The sequence below is a fragment of the Saccopteryx bilineata genome, chromosome 10 (assembly GCF_036850765.1).
Source record: "Saccopteryx bilineata isolate mSacBil1 chromosome 10, mSacBil1_pri_phased_curated, whole genome shotgun sequence".
Taxonomy (NCBI): Eukaryota; Metazoa; Chordata; class Mammalia; order Chiroptera; family Emballonuridae; genus Saccopteryx; species Saccopteryx bilineata.
The window spans coordinates 18,589,061-18,614,358 of NC_089499.1; the positions used below are offsets into that span (position 1 = coordinate 18,589,061).

General features: G+C 47.9%; 1 protein-coding gene and 1 long non-coding RNA gene across 2 annotated transcripts in view; both read right to left on the minus strand.

The window, feature by feature from the left end:
* The window catches only part of CMTM8 (CKLF like MARVEL transmembrane domain containing 8), a 93,149-nt gene extending 86,422 nt beyond the window's left edge, over positions 1–6,727 (minus strand). The window contains exon 1 of the mRNA XM_066245101.1: positions 5,846–6,727. Within this exon, the coding sequence (XP_066101198.1) occupies positions 5,846–5,992 (147 nt within the window). The 5' untranslated portion in view covers positions 5,993–6,727. The remainder of the gene's footprint in view (positions 1–5,845) is intronic.
* Positions 1–25,298, minus strand: part of LOC136314345 (uncharacterized) — a 251,799-nt gene that overhangs the window by 199,812 nt on the left and 26,689 nt on the right. The gene's annotated exons all lie outside the window — the stretch shown is intronic.

The window sequence follows — 25,298 nt, forward strand, 5'->3', positions numbered from 1 at the left end:
TTGTGAGCAGTATATATAACCACTTGAGAAATTCTGGAATGGTTTATTACAAGAGGTAAACGGGTTTGCTCAGAGGTCCTTAACTATGGAACTATTGGCAACTGGTGAAGCAATTCTTCATTGATGGAGACTTCAGGATATTTACATACCTGGCCCCCAGGGTACTAAACACCAGTGGAAACTCAAGACATTACAATTACCATTAAAAAACCAAACCAGCCCTGGCCGGTTGGCTCAGCAGTAGAGAGTCGGCCTAGCATGCAGAGGACCTGGGTTCGATTCCTGGCCAGGGCACACAGGAGAAGCGCCCATTTGCTTCTCCACCCCTCCGCCGCACCTTCCTCTCTGTCTCTCTCTTCCCCTCCCGCAGCCAAGGCTCCATTGGAGCAAAAATGGCCCGGGCGCTGGGGATGGCTCTGTGGCCTCTGCCTCAGGCGCTAGAGTGGCTCTGGTCGCAACATGGCGACGCCCAGGATGGGCAGAGCATCGCCCCCTGGTGGGCAGAGCCTCGCCCCATGGTGGGCGTGCCAGGTGGATCCCGGTGGGGCGCATGCGGGAGTCTGTCTGACTGTCTCTCCCTGTTTCCAGCTTCAGAAAAATGCAAAAAAAAAAAAAAACCAAACCAGCCTGACCAGGCGGTGGCACAGTAGATAGAGCGTCGAACTGGGATGCCGAGGACCCAGGTTCGAGACCCCAAGGTTGCCAGCTTGAGTGCGGGCTCATCTGGTTTGAGCAAAAGCTCACCAGCTTCGACCTAAGGTCGCTGGCTGGAGCAAGGGGTTACTCCTTCTGCTGAAGGCCCATGGTCAAGGCACATATGAGAAAGCAATCAATGAACAACTAAGGTGTCGCAATGAAAAACTAATGATTGATGCTTCTCATCTCTCTCTCTCTCTGTTCCTGTCTATCTGTCCCTGTCTATCCCTCTCTCTGACTCTCTCTCTGTCTCTGTAATAAAAAAAATAAAAATTAAAAATTGTTTAAAAAAACAAAACCCACCCACTCCCAGACCTGGGGCTGTACCACACCTGTTAGAGACCACTATGAGGGCTAGAATTACATTTTTTTTCTTACCCACATTTTTCTAATTTTTCTACAAAGACTAGGTGTTGTGTGTGTGTGTGTGTGAAATGGAACCTGTGTTCCCCATTTTAAAAAAAGAACTCAAAAGGAATAGAGTTATTTAGAGCCTAGCTTTCAGTAAACCCGATTTGTCCTTCCCCAACTAAGTTCGCTCATGATAGTCTAAGGAAATGAAAGATGACCTAACATTATTATATGAATACTATAGTTCATCTGGAAGTCACCAAAACAGGAAAGGTACAACTAACTCAACTTCTGACAAATCCCTTTTCTTCTTGAGGTGCTTAGGATCCTTATGAGATCACAGCATCCTACAAATCACAGGTCAAGTGTTCTATTGCTTTTAGTTTGCTATAAAAACATTTTTAAAAAGGAAACAACTACAATTTGGTCTCAACATGATGTTACATTGGCATAGCCTAGAGTGTTTTAGTAGCTACTACCACTTACACCCCCACCCTCCATGAGAAACCAGGGAAGTGATTTTGACAACAAATCTGGGGAAACATTGTGTTTGGTTCTCTATTATTTCATTTCCCCTAGGTTCAAGCAGGAAGTCAGGTTCTTAGTAACTTTTTTGTCTCAGTATTTTTTTTTCAAGGCAGAATAGTAACATTCTTGGGGGAGGGGGACTGGGACAGCAATAATCTGAAACCTTTCCGAAGGAAAGCAATTTCCAATCTAACAGTCTTTACCCAATTAAAGAATCAGTGATACTGTATTTTATTACATCCAAGAAACCATCTAGTATAAGCTACACCCAGATTCAAACATCAAACTATGAACAAAAAAAATATTTTAGACTCAGTAAAACAGTATATCGTTTAAGATGATCGTTAACATTTTAATTTTAAAGAGTTCTTCTATCTAAAAAAAAAAAAAGATGTTTTTAATTCATAGACTCACACTACTGATGACAGTTTAAACCAGTACAACTTCGGAGAAAGATAATTTCAGAATAAATAACCAAACACTTAAATTTGTACACCCTTTGATACAATACTTCTACTGTAAGGAACTTTTCCTCATAAAAATCACTGGAAAAATGTGGAGAGAGGGCCAGACAAGGAAGACTGCGATGGCACTGGCTGTAATCGTAAAATCTAGGAACATGCATTTTAAAATGGAAAACCGAGGCAATCGAAATGTGAGAGATCCCAGACCCTGAAAAATGCTCATGGTAAGGTGAGTGAATACAGATCTTTAGTCCAGGAAAAAAAATTATAAGGAAATAGATGCTTAGGAAAAAAAAACACAAAACTATCAAGAGAATTTCAGAAAAAAAGAAACCTGAGAAACTGTAAAGATAAAAATTTTAAAAATCTGGCCCTGGCCAGTTGGCTCAGCAGTAGAGCGTCGGCCTGGCGTGCGGGGGACCCAGGTTCGATTTCCGGCCAGGGCACATAGGAGAAGCGCCCATTTGCTTCTCCCCCCCCCCCCCCCTCCTTCCTCTCTGTCTCTCTCTTCCCCTCCTGCAGCCAAGGCTCCATTGGAGCAAAGATGGCCTGGGCACTGGGGATGGCTCCTTGGCCTCTGCCCCAGGAGCTAGAGTGGCTCTGGTCTAGGCAGAGCGACGCCCTGGAGGGGCAGAGCATCGCCCCCTGGTGGGCAGAGCATCACCCCTGGTGGGCGTGCCGGGTGGATCCCGGTCGGGCGCATGCAGGAGTCTGTCTGACTGTCTCTCCCCGTTTCCAGCTTCAGAAAAATACAAAAAAAAAAAAAAAAAAAAAAATTAAAAATCTCCTTAAAGAGATTCATAAGTTTTCCTGATTGAAGAACACACCAGGTCCCCAGTACAATGGAAGAAGACAGACCCACATGAAAGCATGTGGCTGTGATATTACAGAAGAAAGAAGATTCTATAGGCTTCGGGGGGGGGGGGGGAGGGAAGATCACAAATTGGAATAAATAAGGCATTTGAGATCATTCCTGGCAAGTGTTGTCAGTTTTGGCTCAAACAAACTCTTATAAAAATTAAAAAAGAATTAAAATAAATATTTGAAAAAGAAACAGAATAATTAGAAGACAACAGAAGAATACTTTAAAAATTCGGAAGGAAAACTATTTCCAATCTAACAGTCTTTACCCAAGCTATGAATTGTGTGTAACAGTCGAATCAAGACATTTTGAAAGATGTACATCTCAATTTATACATGCATCCTTTCTTAGGAAACTACTACAGGTTGCAGACCACCAACCCCTCCCCCAACAAGAGGAAGGCAAGGCAGGGAGGAGGACACTGCTGTGGGAAGCAGGGGACCCAGCCCAGGAGAGGGAGGAAGAGAATCTCGGGGTGATGGGTGACGGTGCAGGAGGCCCCAGGCCACCCAGGGGAGCAGGCCAGGTGGCAGCAGGCCAGAGGCCCCCAAGGAGGGTTGCTCATGAGTATGACCCTGATAGAATAACTCTCAGTTTTGTCTCAGAATGTCTGTCATTTTTCCTAAGAAGTGATTTAGACAATTAAGGTAAAATTAATGACTACATATCTAGAGAAATAAAAAGTAGAAAACATAATTTTTAAAAATTAAAAAAAAACAAAAACAAGAAATTGGGCAGGAATGAAAAAGTGCTCATAGACTACTCAGCGGCTCAGTGTCCTAAGGTCAATCTTTGTTATTGACTGAACCCAAAATATAGTGAGAGACAGGAAGGTATGTGAGTAATGGGGGTCCAGACAGCTAAAGCTTCATCTTTCAGAGCAGGTAACTAATGGATAACGCCTACAATAAAAAAAATATATAGACAGCCTGACCTGTGGTGGTGCAGTGGATAAACCGTCAACCTGGAATGCTGAGGTCACGGGTTCGAAACCATACATTTGCCTGGTCAAGGCCCATATGAGAGTTGATGCTTCCTGCTCCTTCCCCCTTTCTCTCTCTTTCTCTCTCTCTCTCTCTCCCTCTCTACTCTAAAATGAATATATAAAATAAAAATAAATTAATTAATTAAAAAATATATATATATATAGCAAGAAACAGCATTATAAAGACATCATTTAGAGCTCTAAGCGAGTTGAAGGTGCGTACCTTTGGGTATGAAGATGCTGCAGGAAACATTTCTGCCTACAGGACTATTTGACTCTGACCACCTGCATATATAGTTCTGTCAAAAATAAAATCTCAGCTATAGTAGCAAAAAGGGCAATTTTTCTTACATCTTTTCCCACCTTTTGCAAAAATATTATTGAAATCTGAAAGGATATCGGCCAATATCAACAGTCGTTATTTCTAGTAATGGGATTGTGGGCCACGTATGTTTCCTTCCTTTACTTTTCTATTTTCTGAAAAAGTGTGAAACAAGAGCATATTGATAGGAAACTGGAAAAATAAGAGGCATTTTACTTCATGCCTGGTCAAAATCCACCCCAGGGCAGATGCCCCATCTAGGGCATTTTAGCTTCTGTTTGCTCCCACAGAGCAAGGGAGTCTGCCAACTCCTTCATTCGCACAGTAAATATTTGTTGAATTCCTATAAGCCAGGCCCTGCAAGGTGATTCCAATCCCTTAAGCTTTTCATTGGGTCTTCCCCCGTCCTTCAATACCAGCCGAGGGAAGGGGATGGGGGATGGGCTAAACTAACACTTCTCAAACGTTAAGTGCACTGGAGCTACCTCGGTTTTTCTCAGTAGATCCGGGGTGGGGCTGAGACAATGGAGGGGCAAGTCAGCTATCTGATGTCCACAGGTTTTGCTGAAAGTGTTTCTGAGTCTTGTCACTTCTGCACCTCCGTGGCTCCCACTCTCTTCCCCCATACACACTAGATTTTCAGTCCCAAATGTGTAAAAGGAAAGTATGTAACACACGGCGGAAGGCGCGCTGGTTAGATGCCGGATGGGATGCTGTTACGAGTAGGGTTCTGGCCACAGTCAGGCTTAGGTTTGAATTTCAGCTCCTCCATCTCCAGGTGGGTCTTCCTTCCCCTGCCTATGCCCCAGTTTCTTCACATGCAAAATTGGATAATAACTGAAGCCCCCCTTCACAGGGTAGGGTTGTTGTGCGGATTACATGAGGGCAGAAGAGTTCGTGGAGACCCTGACACATAGTGAAGACTGAATAAACAGTGGCCACCACTAGCTGTTAACAGGGACCCAGTCCTTTTTCGGCCATGAGGGACTGGCTGGGACCTCGAAGGAAATCACTTGACCCTTCAGCCTCCGTGACCTCCCATGAAGAGGAGAATGAATATATCATATATATGCCCGGCCTCCTACCCGGGAGTGTTATAAGCCTGTGCCAGGACGTGCCACAGCACCAAGCAGGAGACCCTTTGGTCCTCAGAAGTTGAGGCCCTCAGATTTTATTCACTAAACATTTTCTGACTCAGCTCAATTTTATAAGCAGGGAGATAATTAGGAAAAGAATCCATCCTCTCCTCTCCCCTGATCTTTGGAAAGTTTGCTTTAGGGAGGAGGCCAACCACGTGGAGATCAGGTGAGGGCGGCACCAGGTATCCGTGCCACTCATTAACATCAAGCCCTTGCCCAGCAAGCATCCTGCTCCCAGGATACGCCAGGATCACCCACAGGGCCCACCAAGTTGGGTTTCTCCCCCAACAGGCATCCTGAGGGTCACAAGCCCCTTCCCCAAGATGACTGGACCTCGTTCAGAGAGGTGGTCTCCGAGCTCACACTTGGGGAAGAAGGTGAGGCTGAGCAAAACGAGTTCCTTCGCAGCGGCTGTGCGCACCGCAGCCGGCTGCGGGCCGAGGAGCACGCGCAGGGCCCCCCCACCCCCGCGCCCGCCGCCCCGCCCCCGGCACTCACGATCTCCGCCACGATGAGGAGCCCGGGCAGGGTGCGGAGGAATTCCCGGTCGTAGGCGAAGCTGCTGCTGCTGGTGGAGAAGTTCTCCGCGAAGGAGCTGGCGGTGGTGGTGACGGTGTGCGGGCGGGCGCGCGGCGGCTCCTCCATCGTCGCGCCTCGGCGGGGCTGGCCCCTCTTCGGGGACCCCCAGCGCGTCCGGTCGGCCTTGAGCCCCGGGACCCCGGCGAGGGGGAGGGGAGCGCGGCCGGCGCGGGCGGGGGGCGCGCGGGGCGCCGAGCGGGGGCCGGCCCGGCGGCAGCGCGTGTCCCGCGAGTGTGCGGCGCCCCGCTCCTCGGCGTGCGGGCTCTCGGGCGGCGATCGGCCCGAGCGGAGGAGAAGGAGCCCGAGCAGGGGAGGCCGCCGGGCGGCCGAGGCGGGCGGCGGAGGCCGGGAGGAGGGGAGGGGGCGTGGAGAGGGGCGGGCGCCGGGTGCGCAGGGGAGGGACCGTCCCGCCGAGGCGCCGCGGCCGGCCGCCTCTTCACCTGTTGCCGCGGACGGTGCGGCGCGGAGGGCGCCGGGTCGTACCCAGGGTCGCGGGAAGGAGGGGCGCGGGGTCTCGGCCTCTTGCGGCCCCTCTGCTCGGCCCCGGCCTCGGATAGGCTCCGCCTCCCCCGGGCGGGCAGCCACCGCTGACCTGTCTCCTTCCACCTGACGGCGGCCTGGGCTTCGGGGCCCCTCGGGGACACCCGGGCCTCCAGGAATGAGCCTCTGAGCCGCGACCGAGGCCGGGGGTGGGGTGGTGACGCGCACGCGAGAGAGGGCGGCGGGAACTCTGACCCGGCCGGACCTTAGACCCGAGATCGATGCGAGGCCGCCAGGACTGCCCAGGAGACGGCCCGAGCTTCTCCCCCGCCCGCTGTGGCCGCCACCGCAGCCCGGCCTTATTTCCTGCCCCTCCTGTTGGGAACAATGTGAGGAACAAACTTAATCGCTGGGCTTGAAGGGCCAGACGCCTCCGGGCGCACGCAGTGGCTCTGTCGCGGGGCTCGGTGGAGCCGAGGCGACGTCTCCTGGCCCGGTGATGGGGGTGGGGGGTGAGTACTTGGGTCCCTGGTCAAGATGGATCAGTGTGACTCTTCCCGTCACTCTCGGAAGAATATGTTTGGAAGGTGTTGGGGGTGAAAGCGAAGTTTATGACGCATGGGCTGTGCTTTTGTGTTCAGTATTAGAATACGTGCCTGTGCACGCCAAAATGCAGAGGGCAGCCAAGCCGTTTCATTCAGCGGATCAAGCAGGGTCGCTCCTCCGCATGGAAAGACCGTGCTGTGGGGTGAACGCAGCACAGGGTCAGGGCTTCAGGAAGCACTTGGTCGCTTTGTCGTGGGGATCCTTGGAAGCCAGGTGATGGCTCCTGAGTTCGACCCGAGCTCCATCACCTGGGCACTGGCTTTTCTCAACTGTATATGACCATGAGCAAGTGGCTCCATCTCTCTGGGCTTCATCCGTAAAATGCAGGCTTTTATAGATGGACCTCTCACCAAAAAGCACGTTCTGGGTGTTCTCTCCTGTTTTGTGAAAGGATGGCAAGAGAGTAATTTTATTTGGAAACCACCAAAAAGAACGGAAATGATCCTTGGTCACAAATAGAAGATTACTTTGGGTCATAGCGAAAGCATTCCCTCTGAGCTATTCCGTGACAGGTGTAAAAAGAGGCCAGAAGGGACATTTCATCCACAATATCCTATCAGCTGAACTGAGAAGAAAGCAAAAAACTGCAGTCTGATAAAATGAGGATTTAGTTTCTTCTAAGTCTAGGTAGAGCCTAACCCAGAGGACCTCAAGAGTAAAAGTTAAGGCTTCAAAAAGTATTACAAAGATAAAAATTTAGGGAAACTCTATTAATGATCATTCGCTAAGCACATGGCGGTGGTGGACAGGTACAACTGAAATGAAAACAGCAGTCCCCCTGGAGGAGTGGTTTTCAAGTGTGGCCCCTGGACCGGCGGCATCAGCATCCCCTAGGAATTTTCAGAAATGCAATATCTGGAGCCCCACTTTAGACCCACTGAGTCAGAAACTCTGAGGGCAGAGCCCAGGAAGCTGTGTTTGAATGAGCTCTTCAGGAGACTGATGCATGCCTGGCTGAGAGAAACTGATAGTGTAGCTGGGAAAAAGGAGATACATACATGAAATGGCTTGAGGAGTCAATGGCATCATTCATGACATTTAGGGAATGCAGGAAGACAGGAAGGAACTCAAGACAACTCTATTTCTGTAATATTATACAAAGGACAGTTCCTTCTCAATAACAACAGTAACAAGGCCCTGTCCAGTTGGCTCAGCAGTAGAGCGTCGGCCTGGCGTGCAGGAATCCCGGGTTCGATTCCTGGCCAGGGCACACAGGAGAAGCACCCATCTGTTTCTCCACTCCACCCCCTCTCCTTCTTCTCTGTCTCTCTCTTCCCCTCCCACAGCCAAGGCTCCATTGGAGCAAAGATGGCCCAGGCGCTTAGGATGGCTCTGTGGCCTCTGCCTCAGGTGCTAGAATGGCTCTGGTTGCAACAGAGCAATGCCCCAGATGGGCAGAGCATCGCCCTCTGGTGGGCATGCCGGGTGGATCCTGGTCAGGCACATGCGGGAGTCTGTCTGACTGCCTCCCCGTTTCTAGCTTCTGAAAAATGCAAAAAATAAAAAAAATTTCAAGGGAAAATAACAACAATAACAACAACAAACACCACTTGTAGCCAGATGGATTTCAAAATCCGGCTTTTTTTTGCCTGACCTGTGGTGGCGCAGTGGATAAAGAGTCGACCTGGAAATGCTGAGGTCGCCGGTTCGAAACCCTGGGCCTGCCTGGTCAAGGTACATATGGGAGTTGATGCTTCCAGCTTCTCCCCCCCTTCTCTCTCTCTGTCTCTCTCTCCCCCTCTCTCTCTCTCCTCTCTAAAATGAATAAATAAAATAAAAATCCGGCTTTTTCTCTTTGAGAAGGTAAAATGTGCATTTAGCCTATACTATACCACCCCCTCGGTAAGCTCTAGGTCTAGGCCCTTTAGTCGGATACACGGATTTTTCTGCCCTGAAAATATGAGAATGCCATTAAGTGTGTTTGAGTTATCTGTTTCCATGTAGTAAACGCTCCTCAGACATTAGTGATGTAAAATGACAACCATCTTATCTGTTCATGAATCCGTGGCTGAGGAATTTGGGCAGGGTTCGCAGGCAGCTCTTCTGCCGCGTGAGGTGTGGGTTGGAGTCGTTCACTCAGCTGCTTTCCAGTGGGCGGGCCTAGAAAAGGCTCCACTCACATTCTGGCGCGTCAGTACTCCCAACTCGCCTGTCTCTCTCTCCACGAAGTGTAGGCTTCCTTACAGCGTGGTGGGCTCAGGGTAGTTGTACTTCTACAAGGTAACTGGCTCCCTAGAGGGGCAAGAGCAGAAGCTGCAGCTCTCCTAAGGCCCAGTCTTGAAAGCTGCATGGCCTCGTTTCTGCTACATTCTCTCGGCCAAAGCCAGGGACCAGGACAGCCTAGAACAGAAACCTCCTCTGGATGGGCAGAGCAGAAAAGGATCGTGGCCACCTTTTAATTCACGAAGTGGGATAAATAAAGACAATAAATAGTGTCACATTCGTCGAAGTTAGGTTTTTCTACCAAACAAATTCTCTGTAAACTTGAGAGGAAGCTCTTGGTTTTCGGCTTCTTAGATTTCAGAACTGGCCTGACCTGTAGTGGCGCAGTGGATAAAGCGTCGACCTGGAAATGCTGAGGTCACCGGTTCAAAACCCTGGGCTTGCCTGGTCAAGGCACATATGGGAGTTGATGCTTCTAGCTCCTCCCCCCCTTCTCTCTCTTTCTGTCTCTCTCTCTCTCCCTCTCCTCTCTAAAATGAATAAATTAAAATTAAAATTAAAAAAAAAAAAAGATTTCAGAACTACAAAGCAGCAGCAGGACAGTGGTTGACCAGTTGCCTGCTCTTGTCCAACTACTGCCAGAATTCAGAGGTTCATCTTCTGTCTGGAACACTCCTGACTGGTGTCCATTCCTCCAATGACATTTATCCAATCCACCCCCCACCCCCCCACATACACACACACACACACACACACACAACTTCCTGCAAGAATTATTGTCCTGAAACCCCAGGCTCAAATCTAGGCAAACATCCCACTCAACACAGCGTAAAAGCCTGTATAAAGTGGTTGAGTCTCTCCCAGCCTTTACCCAACCAGTCTAGGATGCTTTCTAGGCCAGCCGCAAGTATTATATATACATTGTCACGTGTCTCTGTAGGCATGACCCCTTAATGCCCAGAACCAACTCTTTCATTCTAGAAAGCCTCCTACCTTCACCCACAGCTCAGATTCGGCATCGTTCAAGGCCCATTTCAAAAGCCACTTTTTCTATGATTTCCAGAAAGCTTGCGCTTTTCTTTAGAATTTATTAATTTTATGCACCTTTCTTGACTATTTCTTGGGGAATGATGCATCTTTTTTTTTTTTTAATTTCCCCATCTTGACTGTTACGTGCAGAAAAATAGCAAAGGAAGAAAAAGTAGACCTTGGGGGAGTGCTGAGAGCCAGACTTTAATGTTAAGTGCAGAAACATATCAAAGGAAGAAAAGCTAGACTCTGCCCTCCCATAAAAGTCTTCATGCAGAACAGAGCTTTGAGCTGAGACTTGTGGAAACTATATAACTGGTAAAATTAGAGAAGTGGGTGGGAAGATGGGACCTCACCACAGCTTACAGGAACAACCCAGGTAATACCACAAGGGCCAGGATGAGCAGGTCATGCTCAAATAGACACAGAGAAATCTAAGATCTGTTTGTGTGGAATGAGGGTGATATGTGCGGCGTAGGCTTGAGGGTTTATACAGTCTGAAATATGGTTTCCACAAGGCATATTACCCAATAAGCAAAAGTTATGACAAATAGCATTCTCGGGGGGAGGGGGGGCATGGAACCCAGGCCATTCACTAGGGACCCAGGGATCATAAATAATTCAATGACATAAGTGGACACCTTGTGACTTCCACCTGCTATCTGAGAAAGAGAACATTAAGGGTCATTCTCATTTATGAAACACTGTTCATAAATTAACCTATCACGTTTCTCTTCGTTATTATTCTAGTTTAAAATGAATTATGATTGTTTCAGGCAAGACTCATCAAGGGACCTTAGAATTAGTGGGTGAAATTATGAATGAGAAAAGAGGTATTTCTCATTTCAGAGAATTTCCCCAGAAGATACTGTTTTCCCTTCTTAATTCATAAGTAACTTTGCAGTGGAGAAACGTGGGAGCCACCGCCAGGCATCAAAGTTAAAATCACCAGACACGCCTGACCAGGCGGTGGCGCAGTGGATAGAGCATCAGACTAGGATTTGGAGGACCCAGGTTCGAGACCCCGAGGTCGCCAGCTTGAGTGCGGGCTCATCTGGTTTGAGCAGAGCTCACCAGCTTGGACCAAGGTTGCTGGCTTGAGCAAGGGGTTACTCGGTCTGCTGTATGAGAAAGCAATCAATGAACAACTAAGGTGTCGCAACGAAAAACTGATGATTGATGTTTCTCATCTTTCTCCGTTCCTGTCTGTCTATTTCTATCTCTAAAAAAAAAAAAAAAAAAAAATCACCAGACATCATATACCTCCTGCTATGATGCATTGAGGAAGATACAATATCACTTCTCTGGTATTCTTACCAAAATGAACAACCTGAATTTAATTATGAGGAAAGATCAGATAGACCAAAATTAAGAGATTTGATTAAGCTCTTTTATTTCTTTTTAATTTTTATTTTATTTATTCATTTTAGAGAGGAGAGGGGAGAGAGAGAGAGAGAGAGAGAGAGAGACAGGGGGGAGGAGCTGGAAGCATCAACTCCCATATGTGCCCTGACCAGGCAAGCCCAGGGTTTCGAACCGGCGACCTCAGCATTTCCAGGTCGACGCTTTATCCACTGCGCCACCACAGGCCAGGCTTGATTAAGCTCTTTTAAAAAGAAACAACAGACCCAAAATGGAATCACTCTTGCTAAGTCTCACCAAGACTTAATTCCTAATTTAATTGCAATTAGAGCTTCTCCCAGGAGTGGAATTTTAAACCAATCAGTCTGGAATTTCCTGGGCAGCACTAGTGAGATAATCTGCCTGATAAAACCCCCTGCTGTAAGGAAAAGTGGCTTTGCAGAAATAATCCACTTTTTTTTTAACTTTCCTGAACCACTGTCTTTCTGCCTATAAAAAGCTTCCCTTTCTTACCTTGCTTCTGAGCACCCTTCTAGTTGCTAGATGGTATTCTGATCAATTCATAAATTCGCTTAATAGAGCCAATTAGATCTTCAAATATACTCAGTTGAATTTTTCTTTTCTTTCTTTATTAAGTGAGAGGCAGGGAGGCAGAGACAGACTCCCACATGCGCCACGACCGGGATCCATCCAGCAAGCCCCCTACCAGGCGATGCTCTGCCCATCTGGCCGCTGCTCTGTGGCTTGGCAACCAAGCCATTCTAGCACCTGAGAGAGAAGCCATGGAGCCATCCTCAGTGCCTGGGGCCAACTCGCTCCAATTGAGCCATGGCTGCAGGAGAGGAAGAGAGAGAGAAGCGAGAGGGGAAGGGTGGAGAAGCAGATAAGTGCTTCTCCTGTGTGCCCTGGCTGGGAATCAAACCCAGGACATCCACGTGCCAGACCAGTGCTCTACTATTCTTCATTTTTTGAAGAACCACCATACTTTCTTTCATAATGGCTGTACCAGTTTACATTCTGATCAGCAATGTTTGCAACTCTTTTTTTGTTAGTCCGACATTATTTCAAAAAGTTAAGAAAATAAAAAATAGTTATTTATGATTGATTAAAAATAGAGTTCTCAAATTCCATTGTAGTTCAGAGTCTCCAGGCACACTTGGTTTGGTGATTCATCATCCCCACAATGTCCTGCCACCCCTTCTGTTATTAAGGATGTGTCCTGTGGGAAAGCGGGAGCTTGGCTGAGAAGTAAAAATGTTCTTGTGCTCTTGCCACTCCAATCCTGAAAGCTGCCAGTCACTCTGGTCTGTCTTCAATTTGAAAATAGGTGGAGACGGGGCCCAGATTTATTTATCAACATTACCTCTGGGTTGGGGATTTGTTTGGGTTCTAGAAAGTTCTATCAATTTGACCAGAGGTCTTAAATCCTCTAGGGTTAGACAGATAAGGTAAGACAAGTAATTGAATCAGGCTAGATTTGTTGCAGAATGGCTCCTTGAGTTATAGTCTTCTGAACCAGAAACACTCAGGCTTCAATATTAACTTTGTAGAAAGGTCTTCCCTGACACAAAAGAGGACAGTTACTCTGGTTTTTCTTGAAATATATGACCTCCTGGATTATACCTTCATATTTCTGCTTTAGTTTGACACTCAGTGACCAGAAGCATTTTATTTTCCTCTTATCGTAAAGCAACATCTGAGAACTGAGGAATGCAATGAAATCAGCCCCCAACATTCAAACTCAAGTCATGAAGGATGTAATCGGAAGTGGTGGGGAATGCGGTGAGCAAGAGCACTAATGCTTCAAAGGGCCTGTTGGTTTTCTGCTTCACCTGATTGTTACTGTGTAAGAACTGGGGCCTGGCATTGCCAGGAATACTGATCTTTAAATATTGCTACCTAATGTCCATTCTTTTAAAGCACTATATGTGCCACCTTTGTGGGCACAACAAAACATATCTGAGAATCATCAGTTGGCACCCTCGGATTCAGGCAAAGAGAAAAGCCCTCTTCTCCCTCCCCTCCCAAGACCCCTGAGACCCGGCTTCCCCTTGCTGGCCCTCCAGCTGCCTGGGAGGACCCAGAGTTGAGGTGGAGAGGGTGACTGCAGGGCAGAGTAGCAGGAGGAAGCACTGAGGAGAGCCCGGAGTTAAATGTGAACTAAACTACATGGTACTGAAGGGGGCAGAAGAGGGTTTTCTGAGCCAAGCACGAGGAAGGCTGGGAAAATGGAGAATCAGCTTCTTTACAAGTAAGGGTTCTTGGAAGTTATAATAATAATATCAACAAAAATAATAACTAAATAGTAACTTATTTATTATTGGCCTATTTGGGGCCAAGCAAATTGTTTAACTCTAAACAATTCCAACAAGTCACTGATTTTTAAAAAAATTTTAGGAGTCTTGATCTCAATGAGAAAGATGGGTCCCCCCTCCACAAGGTTCTTAGCTGCGTTCACTGGCTCAGGAACCAAGTAATACCTACAATGTGCGATGCACTCCTGCAGTGAACTGCTCAGTGAGATACTGTCCCTTCTGTTCATGAGTCTGTTGAGAGTGTGGGGGAGAGACCAGTAAATCAGTGATGGGTGGGATTCCCTGCCAGGCCAGGGGTGGGCCCACGGTCAGCCCACACAGGGGGAGGGGGGCCAAGGAGGCCCAGGGACATTTCCTCTAGGACAGGGGTCCCCAAACTTTTTACACAGGGGGCCAGTTCACTGTCCCTCAGACCATTGGAGGGCTGGACTATAAAAAAAACTATGAACAAATCCCTATGCACACTGCACATATCTTATTTTAAAGTAAAAAAACAAAACGGGAACAAATATAACATTTAAAATAAAGAACAAGTAAATTTAAATCAACAAACTGACCAGTATTTCAATGGGAACTATGCTCCTCTCACTGACCACCAATGAAAGAGGTGCCCCTTCTGGAAGTGCGGTGGGGGCCGGATAAATGGCCTCAGGGGGCCGCATGTGGCCCGTGGGCCGTAATTTGGGGACCCCTGCTCTAGGAGAAGACATTGAAACTGCTTTCAGAGGCCATTCAGAGTTAACTAAGCAGATAGGTAAGCCGGCAGAGGATGAAATTTCTGGAGGAGGAATACAACCCCTCCAATGAGGAACCACCAGCCCAGGGAGTTCGCGGAGAGATGGGGCTAGAGGGAATTTCAGCCTCCCTCTCCTTCCAGCGTAGAAGACAATGGGCCCTCGCTGCTCCTTCCCCATGTGGTTCAGAAACACTTATTACACTGTGTGTGGCAAAGGGGAAGGTTTGGAGAAATCCCATCAGTGAGCGTTTATGAAGCTTGAGGTTGTATCATACCTACTCCTGTCTGAGACACGGAGAGGTGCAGGTGTGTGTGTGTCTGTATTTACATATGCATACTTTTCTTAGTGGGTTGAATAAAGCCAGGAGCAGATACTTGAGGCTCTCTTGGTTTGCATACATTTTACTTTTTCCAGCAATTACTTTTACAAGCCAGTAGAAAATTAAATTAATGATATATACAATATGCTACAAAATTAAAGGCCAATAAGAGGACTGGGAGGTGGGGGAAGGTACCCATGAACTTTCCCCTGTAGGGCGGCTTAGTGGACCCCCCATGCCAGGCTGCAGAGTGGCAAATAACAAGTTTGTCGAGGACGGGCAGGTTTGCTGCACCGCGTCTTGCATGTTCAGACAAGGAAGCAGATGACATAAATCACAAGCAGACGGAAACCCATGCATGGACTGTATCTGAGCTCGAGGCCCAAGCAACACAGACACTGGTTTCAGAGAGGAGATGGGCGGAGCTTATAGGAGACCGCCCCCCCTTCCCCCGCAGATGCACGCAGTGGTGGGAAATCGGAAGGCAATGCTGCTAAAAAATACCCCTTGTTTGTTCATGGTAACTTGTCGAGGTTCCACGGGCCAAAACTTACTGGCTTTATTTGTAGGACTGAAAAAATTCCAGGCTCTTATAACAATTTGAAACAGAGGTGCATTTGAGGGCCCGAGTGCCAACACCTTTTATTCATTAGAGTTAATTAAGCACTCACTTGCTCTGCCCAACGTACTGGGTGAGCAAAGACCTGTCCTTCCGAGGCCGACTACACCCAAAAACGTGCCAAGAGTTCTCCAAAACCAACTGGAGGCGCCCAAGAAAACTTAGCAGAGCTGAAAGACAGGGTAATTGTATCCGTTATGTGTCTCACCAGAAGATTCTAGTAAGCAAGCAATTTAAGGAGCAGATATATGCTTACCAAGTACTTTTGCTTTAGAAGGAATTAGAGGGGTTTTTTATAGATGCATTTGACTGGGGAGAGAGGATGGAGCTGAGAAATGTAAAAGGGACTCGGATCTTTATCCAGAGTCATCACCAAGAAGCACCAATAAAACACCTGATTTGTACAAAAAGATGCATTTAAGTATGTGTTCTTGAAGAGTTGCTGCCAAAAAATTGAAAGATAAAATATAATATTGGGTTGCTTGGGAAATTCTATTGCTTGTCTTTTTTTTATTATTTATTTTAGAGGGGGGAAAAAGAGAGAAGAGGGGAGAAGCAGAAATCATTATATGTGCCTTGACCAGGCAAGACCAGGGTTTCAAACCCGTGACCTCAGCGTTTCAGGTTGATGCTTTATCCACTGCACCACCATAGGTCAGGCCTTGCCTGACTCTCTGTTGTTGTTTTTTTTAAGTTTTAATTTTTCTTAAGTGAGAAGCGGGGAGGTAGAGAGACAGACTCCCACATGCACCCTGACCGGAATCCACCTGGCAAGTCCCCTATGGGGTGATGCTCTGTCCATCTGGGGCCATTGCTCCATTGCTTGACAACTGAGCTACTTTAGCACCTGAAGAAAGGCCATGGAGTCATTCTTAGCACTCGGGGCCAACTTGCTCCAACCGAGCCATGGCTGTGGGAGGGAAAGAGAGAATAGAGAGAGAGAAGGGATAGAAGGAGGTGTGGAAAAACAGATGGTCGCTTCACTTGTGTGCCCAGTCCAGGAATCAAACCTGGGACACTCACATGCCAGGCTGATGCTCTACTGTTGGGCCAACCGGCCAGGGCCTTGCTTGATTATAATGCCAACAATCACCCCCTTGTTTATTTGTTGCTTAATTCCCATATTGAGCTCCACTACGCTCAAAGGTAAGTTACTCTTCCTTTGGTCTCAGCACATGCTTGCTTTGGTTGTTAGGGGCCAGGCTCAGAGCCTGGGTAGCACAGCCAGTGAAGTCTCACTAGCATCAGGTTTATTACTGGATGACAAATTGTATTCCGGCTCCTCCCCCCACCCTTTGATGTGGTGAATCTGTAATCAGAAAAGCCTGTTGGATTTTTCTGGCACACTCAGAGATAGGGGCTGACGGAGAAGGAGCAGGAGAACAGCCTTCATGGGCTCTACGCTTTTCAGAACCAGTAATCCTGTCGTCTGGCCTGTGAGAGCCTCATATGTATCAAACTCGAGGGAACTGTGGTACTCCCAGCAAGGATGGAATTCCTCACCGACACCCAGCCTGGCAGACGACAAGTCTGCCACAAGACATGGGGAGAGAATGGGGTAAAAAGGAGTGTTGCCGTACTTTTCATAACAGCAGAGTGTCATGGAAACCTCAAAACAGGTCATACAGATGAGGCAGAGCATGGTACAGAGTGTCACACATTATTATTATTATTATTACTGTCTCTGTCTCTAGAAATGGATCACATTCACTCTGTCAAGGAGTGAAGGAAGACTTGACATAGGTTTTTTGACCCAAGTTAGAGATCAAAATCTTCTCTAGCAGTCTTTTTAGTTATTTTAGCAAGTCTTACAAGACAGCCTGGCCAGCCAGTGGCGCAGTGGATAGAGCATCGAACTAGGATGCGGAGGACCCAGGTTCGAGACCCCGAGGTCACCAGCTTGAGCGCGGGCCCATCTAGTTTGAGCAAAGCTCACCAGCTTGGACCCAAGGTTGCTGGCTCGAGCAAGGGGTTACTCGGTCTGCTGAAGGCCCGCGGTCAAGGCACATATGAGAAAGCAATCAATGAACAACTAAGATGTCGCAACAAAAACTAATGATTGATGCTTCTCATCTCTCTCCGTCCCTGTCTGTCCCTATCTATCCCTCTCTCTGACTCTCTCTTTGTCTCTGTAAAAAAAAAAAAAAAAAAAGTCTTACAAGATAGAGACTTCTTTTCAAATGTCCTCTCTCCCCTCCTTTTTTTTTTTTTTTTTTACAGAGAGAGTGAGTCAGAGAGAAGGATAGACAGGGACAGACAGACAGGAATGGAGAGAGAGAAACATCAATCATTAGTTTTTCATTGCGCGTTGCAACACCTTAGTTGTTCATTGATTGCTTTCTCATATGTGCCTTGACAGTGGGCCTTCAGCAGCCTGAGTAACCCCTTGCTGGAGCCAGCGACCTTGGGTTCAAGCTGGTGGGCTTTTTTTGCTCAAACCAGATGAGCCCGCGCTAAAGCTGGCGACCTTGGGGTCTTGAACCTGGGTCTTCTGCATCCCAGTCTGATGCTCTATCCACTGCGCCACCTCCTGGTCAGGCTCCCCTCATTTCTTTAACAATGGAACTCCATAAACTTTTAGGCGGACACACAGCCCTCTGGTTAAGGACGTTACCAGCCCCCCTCACAGTTCAGTGTGACTGTGTGGCTACACAAATGAAAATAATACTAGCTTTCACTCATTTGTGCCAGGTAGCTATTCTAAGTACTTTGGGAAATTAACCCATTTAATTTTCACAACCCCTTCAGGCAGTATTAAGACATAGAGGTGCAAAGGCATTCCGTGACTTGGCCGAGCCCACACAGGAAATAAGGGACACAGCCGGGGTTTCAGCCTCAAAAGTGGGGCCCCAGCATTGCATTCATTCCCATTCAGCCAAATGGAACGTGAGTAGTTTCCAGATCATGCCCTCAAAGGGGGGAGGCTTGCTCTCCATCGCCCCTCTCTCCTTCCCAGACGTCACTATCTTAAATGACAAGAAAGAAGCTGTATGTTGAGGATGTCAGGACAAAATAGAAGGAGACTGAGTGCCCAACACCATCGAACTGTCCTATCTGTCCGGACGCCTCATGCTCAGCTTGTTACACACAGGAGAAGAAACCCTTTGTCTGATTTTTTTAAAAATTTTATTTATTTATTTATTTATTTATTACAGAGACAGAGAGTGATAGACAGGGACAGACAGGAACGGAGAGAGATGAGAAGCATCAATCATTAGTTTTTCATTGTGTGTTGCAACACCTTAGTTGTTCATTGACTGCTTTCTCATATGTGCCTTGACCGCGGGCCTTCAGCAGATCGAGTAGCTCCTTGCTCGAGCCAGCAACCTTGGGTTCAAGCTGGTGGGCTTTTGCTCAAACCAGATGAGCCTGCGCTCAAGCTGGCAACCTTGGGGTCTCAAACCTGGGTCCTCTGCATCCCAGTCTGACGCTCTATCCACTGTGCCACTGCCTGGTCAGACCCTTTGTCTGATTTTAACCTTTGTTATTTGGGCAGTGAGTGAAAGGGAGTTACATCCTATCTACCTTAGATAAAGAGTGAGGTCATGGAGGGAAGGGACACAAAGTCTTTGAGCACTTACTTGTACAGGCATACCTTGGAGCTATTGCGAGCTATGGTACCAGACCGTGGCAGCCAAGTGAGTATCACGCTAAAGTGTGTTGTAATCTTTTTCTTTTTTTCTTTTTTTTTTTTTGCTGGTATAGGGTCTTGCCTTCAGGGTGTGCAAAACTCAGCATCTGTGAAATGAAGCACAATAAAACCAGGTATGGCTGTATCCAGAGTCTTCACACACTCTCGCCTTTGCACCCCATAGAAGTTCTGCAAATAGGTATTGTTAGCAACGAGAACTCCAAGGCTCAAAGTGGTTCAGTAACTCACCTAAGATCATATAGTTAGTTTGGTTTCTCACCATTCTACGGTGACTCATTCGTAAGAGGCATTTCTACATCTGTGTCATGATTTATAACCCTTTTATTAGTTACTCTTCAAAGCAATCTGATTATATTGGTACTCTTAGTTCCATTTTGTAAATGAGAAAACAAGACAAGTAATTATATCGCCAGAGTCAACAGAGGATTGGGGTTTAAAAGCCACAGCTGCAGGAATTCAAGGATGATGATTTCTCTACAAACAGAACCAATCTGAGAACCCAAAAGTCTTTATTCTTGAAATTTGTGGAATGTCTTCTCATTTTTATGAATTCAGTGGTGGAGGATGGTAGTGGAGGCAGGTCCATTGCTGGTGACACAGAGTGCTGTGTTTAACCTGAGTTTTAGAGGCTTTTCCTGAAAGGTTTGACAATGTTCAAGGTTTATTGGTCATATTAGACCTTTTAGGCTGCAGGGGACAGTTGCATAAAGCACCAACATGGAAGCTGACCCTTTTCCAGTGACAAAGGTGGTGGTTACTGAGGCTCTCCCTCACCCTGCATGTACATAGCCTCAAGATGGGAGACCGGAGACCCCCGGGTCCCAAGTACTGTGATGCTGCTTCTCTTCCTTCCTGCTCTACTTGGGGGAAGTACTGGCCAAAAGGGCCTCTACTACATATCTCCTTATCTCCTTGGTTACCAAAGGCAGCCAGACTCAAATGGAATTTGCATCCATCACCCAAAAGCACAGGCAGAGGGCCCAATAGTGTAGCTGAAACCCACTGCCTGGCCCCTCACCCCACTGACAATAGCAGGTGCACCGCAACCATGTGGAGTGGGCGAGGGTCACCCCCATAGAAACACTAGGGGTCAGATGAATCAGTAGGGGGGGGCTCAACTCTAGCTGCACATTAAGGTCACCTGGGGAACTTAGAAAGCTACCAAAGTCCAAGCCCCACTCCCAGAGACTATGATTTAATTGGTCTGGAGGGGGTGGAATCCCAGGGTCGGTGTTTTGGGGCCATAGTAAGGTTCTTGCGATGTATCTTCGCAAAGAACCCTTTCAGAACTAGGGGAGTCAGTGCTGAAAATCCCATCTCTGTTAGTTTGGCCAAGTGAATTCCAAGAAAGCAGATGTCCTATTTATGCTATTTGATTTAGGCTTAAGGATGGTAAATAGCTCCAGGCAAGAAGACGTACCTAAAAGCTCCACTTGAATCTTTTTTTTTTTTTTTGTATTTTTCTGAGGTTGGAAACGGGGAGGCAGTCAGACTCCCGCATGTGCCCAACCAGGATCCACCTGGCATGCCCACCAGGGGGCGATGCTTTGCCCATTTAGGGGGTTGCTCTGCCGCAATCAGAGCCATTCTAGCGCCTGAGGCAGAGGCCACAGAGCCATCCTCAGCGCCCGGGCAAACTTTGCTCCAATGGAGCCTCGGCTGCGGGAGGGGAAGAGAAAAATAGAGAGGAAGGAGAGGGGGAGGGGTGGAGAAGCAGATGGGCGCTTCTCCTGTGTGCCCTGGCCAGGAATCGAACCTGGGACTCCCGCACGCCAGGCCGACGCTCTACCACTGAGCCAACTGGCCAGAGCTTCCACTTCAATCTTGATAATGGATTGTGAAGCTGTTTGCCTGTCTAATTCTCTACCCCAGGGGTCCCCAAACTACACCTGCGGTCCTCCCCCTATGCGGCCCCCCTGAGGCCATTTATACGGAAGAGGTACCTCTTTCATTGGTGGTCAGTGAGAGGAACACATTGACCATCTCATTAGCCAAAAGCAGGCCCATAGTTCCCATTGAAATACTGGTCAGTTTTTTTACTTAAATTTACTTGTTCTTTATTTCAAATATTGTATTTGTTCCCATTTTGTTTTTTTACTTTAAAATAAGATATGTGCAGTATGCATAGGGATTTGTTCATAGTTTTTTTATAGTCTGGCCCTCCAACGGTCTGAGGGACAGTAAACTGGCCCCCTGTGTAAAAAAGTTTGGGGACCTCTGCTCTACCCCTTCCAGGGCCAGAACCACCCCCCTAGGGGTCAGCCTGGAGTGCTCGCCCTCCAGGCTGCTTTCTGAAGGCAGGGGAAGGTGGAATAAATAGGCTTCCTGAGGCTCACTTCCGGTGTTCACAGCACACAACGCCATTTTTCTTCATTTGACATCTCAACCCAGGGAAGTTTTCCATTTTGCCTAAGACCTCAGTCTCCTGGACTGTCCCAAGCAGCTGAAACTGAAAAGTATTCCAGAGCCCATCAAGCAGGCTCATGTTTTCTTTTAGCCAGATAGCATCAGAGGGAACTAATTGAAAGTTACTGCAGAACAATTGTCCTTTTATGCAAGGAGGCCTCTCTGGGGGAGGGGACCCTTTGCTTTATTATCCTCCAAATTAGCCTCACGGGAAAGGATCTGTGCTCTCCCTTGGCCAAGCCAATGCCCATCATCATGCCAGACCTAGGCTTTTCATGGTCACCTGTCAATCTCCCCAACTCCCTCCTTTTTCTTCTCTTGGGAAAGAGTCCGGTTACCTAAAATGGATTGAGGCAGATGTGGAAACTCAAAACCAGAGAACTTCCATCTGTGGGAGGTAGGCAGCCTCCAGCAATCAGTGTGACTGAGGCAAGAGGGCCGAGTTGAGATAGAAGACTGAATGAACCAGGAGCTTCCGTCATCTCCCCAAATCTGGCTTAGGTGGAAATACGCCATGGTTCTTAAGTCTTCCTGAACCAGGGCTTGAAGTGGAAGGATGAGCTCATCTGTGGCAGGATGGGAATGGTGGGCGTTGAGGTTGCCTCCCCCGGATCTGTCATACCCCCTCCATCATTTTGGGGTGGCCATGGTGGGAAAATGAGTTTGACCCCGTCCCTAGCCTCATGGCTGGTCCCCGATTGGTTCAAGGTAATGGGAATAACCCTTCCTCCCTTTGCCATCCTGACTGGTTTGAATGGAGGTTGAACTGAAGGCCGGATCTACCTGTGGGAGGAAGACTGAGCTGGAAAACGGAGATGCAGGCCTCAACGATGGCTCTGACGGGTCCGGGTACGCCTACAGCCGCTTCCTCGCTCCTGGGGTGGGAGGGTTCTGAGGCGTGTGCTCCACATCATATCTCAGAGCCTCCCTGAAGGACCAAGCTTCCGGTACCGGAGTCTATAACTAACTTAACAATGCCCCCTTTATTGGCTGCCTTCGCTTTCCCTCATCACTTCCCAATTCTCTTCTCATGTTCTCTTTGGATCCCAAAATAAACTACTTATGCTAAATCCTTGCATGGGGTCTGGTTCTATGGGAATTGAAGCTAAGGTGGTTTTGTTTAAGTCAAGTTTTTTTTTTTTTAATTATTTATTCATTTTAGAAAGGAGAGGGGGAGGGAGAGAGAGAGAAGGAGGGAGGAGCAGGAAGCATCAACTCCCATATGTGCCTTGACCAGGCAAGCCCAGGGTTTCGAACCGGTGACCTCAGCATTTCCAGGTCGATGCTTTATCCACTGCGCCACCACAGGTCAGGCCTAAGTCAAGTTTTTAGAGCAAATGTGTGGCCTTCTCTTTGTGGATGCTGTGGTGTTTGTTGGCCCTCTGCCTGGATCGCCCTTTTCTCTCTGGTCTCTGCCAGACAAACTCCTATTCATGCTTCAGGATCCAATTTAGACCTGTCCTTCTCTGCGAGTTCTTCCTAGGCCCTAGGAAGTTAATCATGACCTCTTTTATGCCATTGCTGTACCATGTACAAACCCTCTGTTGTTGGAATGATCTTATTAGATTTGGACGATCACCTGGCAGTCTTTCTCCTGTACTAAATGTCTTAGGGACAGGCACATCTATTCCCCTAGGGGCTTGCACAGACTTCACACACAGCTGGCACTCAGTAAATATTGGTTGGGTCGATGTACGAACGATCTAACTAGGGACTAAGTCCAACTAGAGTCTAACTAGAGATAGGCATCCAACTCTCTAGAAGTTGACAGAGTTCCTGATTTACATAACTGTCACTCTAAAGCAGAGGTATTTAATCTGCATGGGTTCTAGGGACCTGGGAACCCCCCCCCCTCCAAAATTGTCTGCAAAACTGTTTATGTTCGGGCATTTATGTGAAGAGAAGATCTTTGCCGTCAGATTTTCAAGAGTCTGTGACTCAGCTCATTCAACAACATGCAATACTGTTGTGTGCCCATTACACACACACTGGGTGCTGAGAATAAAGCAGTGAACAGAACAGACAAAATCTTTGCCCTTGTAGAACTTCCATGCCAGAGGGGGAGACAGAAAATAAATTGTAAGTGGGTGTAAGTGCCACATAGAAAGATAGGGGAAGAGAGAGGGAAGGAGGTGCGTGCTGGTTATCTACGGCAGCCAGGGAAGACCTCTCAGGAATGGTGGCATCTGTCCCAAAGACTTGAGAAGAACAATGGAGCTCATTCCCCTGGGAAGATCTGGGAGAGAACCTTCTAGGCAAGAGGGGACAGCAAGAGCAAGGGCTTCAAGGAGAGGCATCTCTGGGCCAACAGGAGGGAGAACAGTGGGACGTGAGGTCAGAGAGGTGTTGGGGACAGATCCTGTAGGGCAGGGGTCCCCAAACTTTTTACACAGGGGGCCAGTTCACTGTCCCTCAGACTGTTGGAGGGCCGGACTATAAAAAATACTATGAACAAATCCCTGTGCACACTGCACATATCTTATTTTAAAGTAAAAAAACAAAACGGGAACAAATACAATATTTAAAATAAAGAACAAGTAAATTTAAATCAACAAACTGACCAGTATTTTTTTTTTTTTCATTTTTCTGAAGCTGGAAACAGGGAGAGACAGTCAGACAGACTCCCGCATGCGCCCGACCGGGTCACCCGGCACGCCCACCATGGGGCGACGCTCTGCCCACCAGGGGGCGATGCTCTGCCCCTCCGGGGCATCGCCATGTTGCGACCAGAGCCACTCTAGCGCCTGAGGCAGAGGCCACAGAGCCATCCCCAGCGCCCGGGCCATCCTTGCTCCAATGGAGCCCCGGCTGCGGGAGGGGAAGAGAGAGACAGAGAGGAAGGCGCGGCGGAGGGGTGGAGAAGCAAATGGGCGCTTCTCCTGTGTGCCCTGGCCGGGAATCGAACCCGGGTCCTCCGCACGCCAGGCCGACGCTCTACCGCTGAGCCAACCGGCCAGGGCCTGACCAGTATTTCAATGGGAACTATGGGCCTGCTTTTGGCTAATGAGATGGTCAATGTCCGGTTCCGTATTTGTCACTGCTAGTCATAACAAGTGATATGATGCACTTCCCGAGCCGTGACACGTACGTCCGGCGTCACCGGAAGTAGTACTGTACGTGAGCGACACCGCGCTTTGCGGCGCCGCTACATACAGTGCTCCAGGAGCACAGGATGCATCCGCCTGCCCACCACCTCTCACTGACCACCAATGAAAGAGGTGCCCCTTCTGGAAGTGCAGCGGGGGCCGGATAAATGGCCTCAGAGGGCCACATGCAGTCCAGTTTGTGGGCCATAGTTTGGGGACCCCTGCTGTAGGTTCTTCTGGATCATGGCAAGGACCTTGGAATTTCTTCTGAGTGAGGGAAGGAAGCCATCGGAAGTTTTCAAGCAGAGGAGAGGCACATTCAGACATGGGTTCTATTAAGGGTCACTTGTGACTATAAGGAGCAGAGACAGGCCTGACCTGCGGTGGCACAGTGGATCAAGCATCGACCTGGAATGCTGAGGTTGCTGGTTCAAAACCCTGAGCTTGCCCTGTCAAGCAAGGCACATTTGAGAGTTGATGCTTCCTGCTCCTCTTCCCATTCTCTCTCTCTCACTCTCTCTCTCTCTGTGTTTCTCTTCTCTAAAATGAATAAATAAAAATAATTTAAAAAAAAAAAAAAGGAGCAGAGACAGCAGGA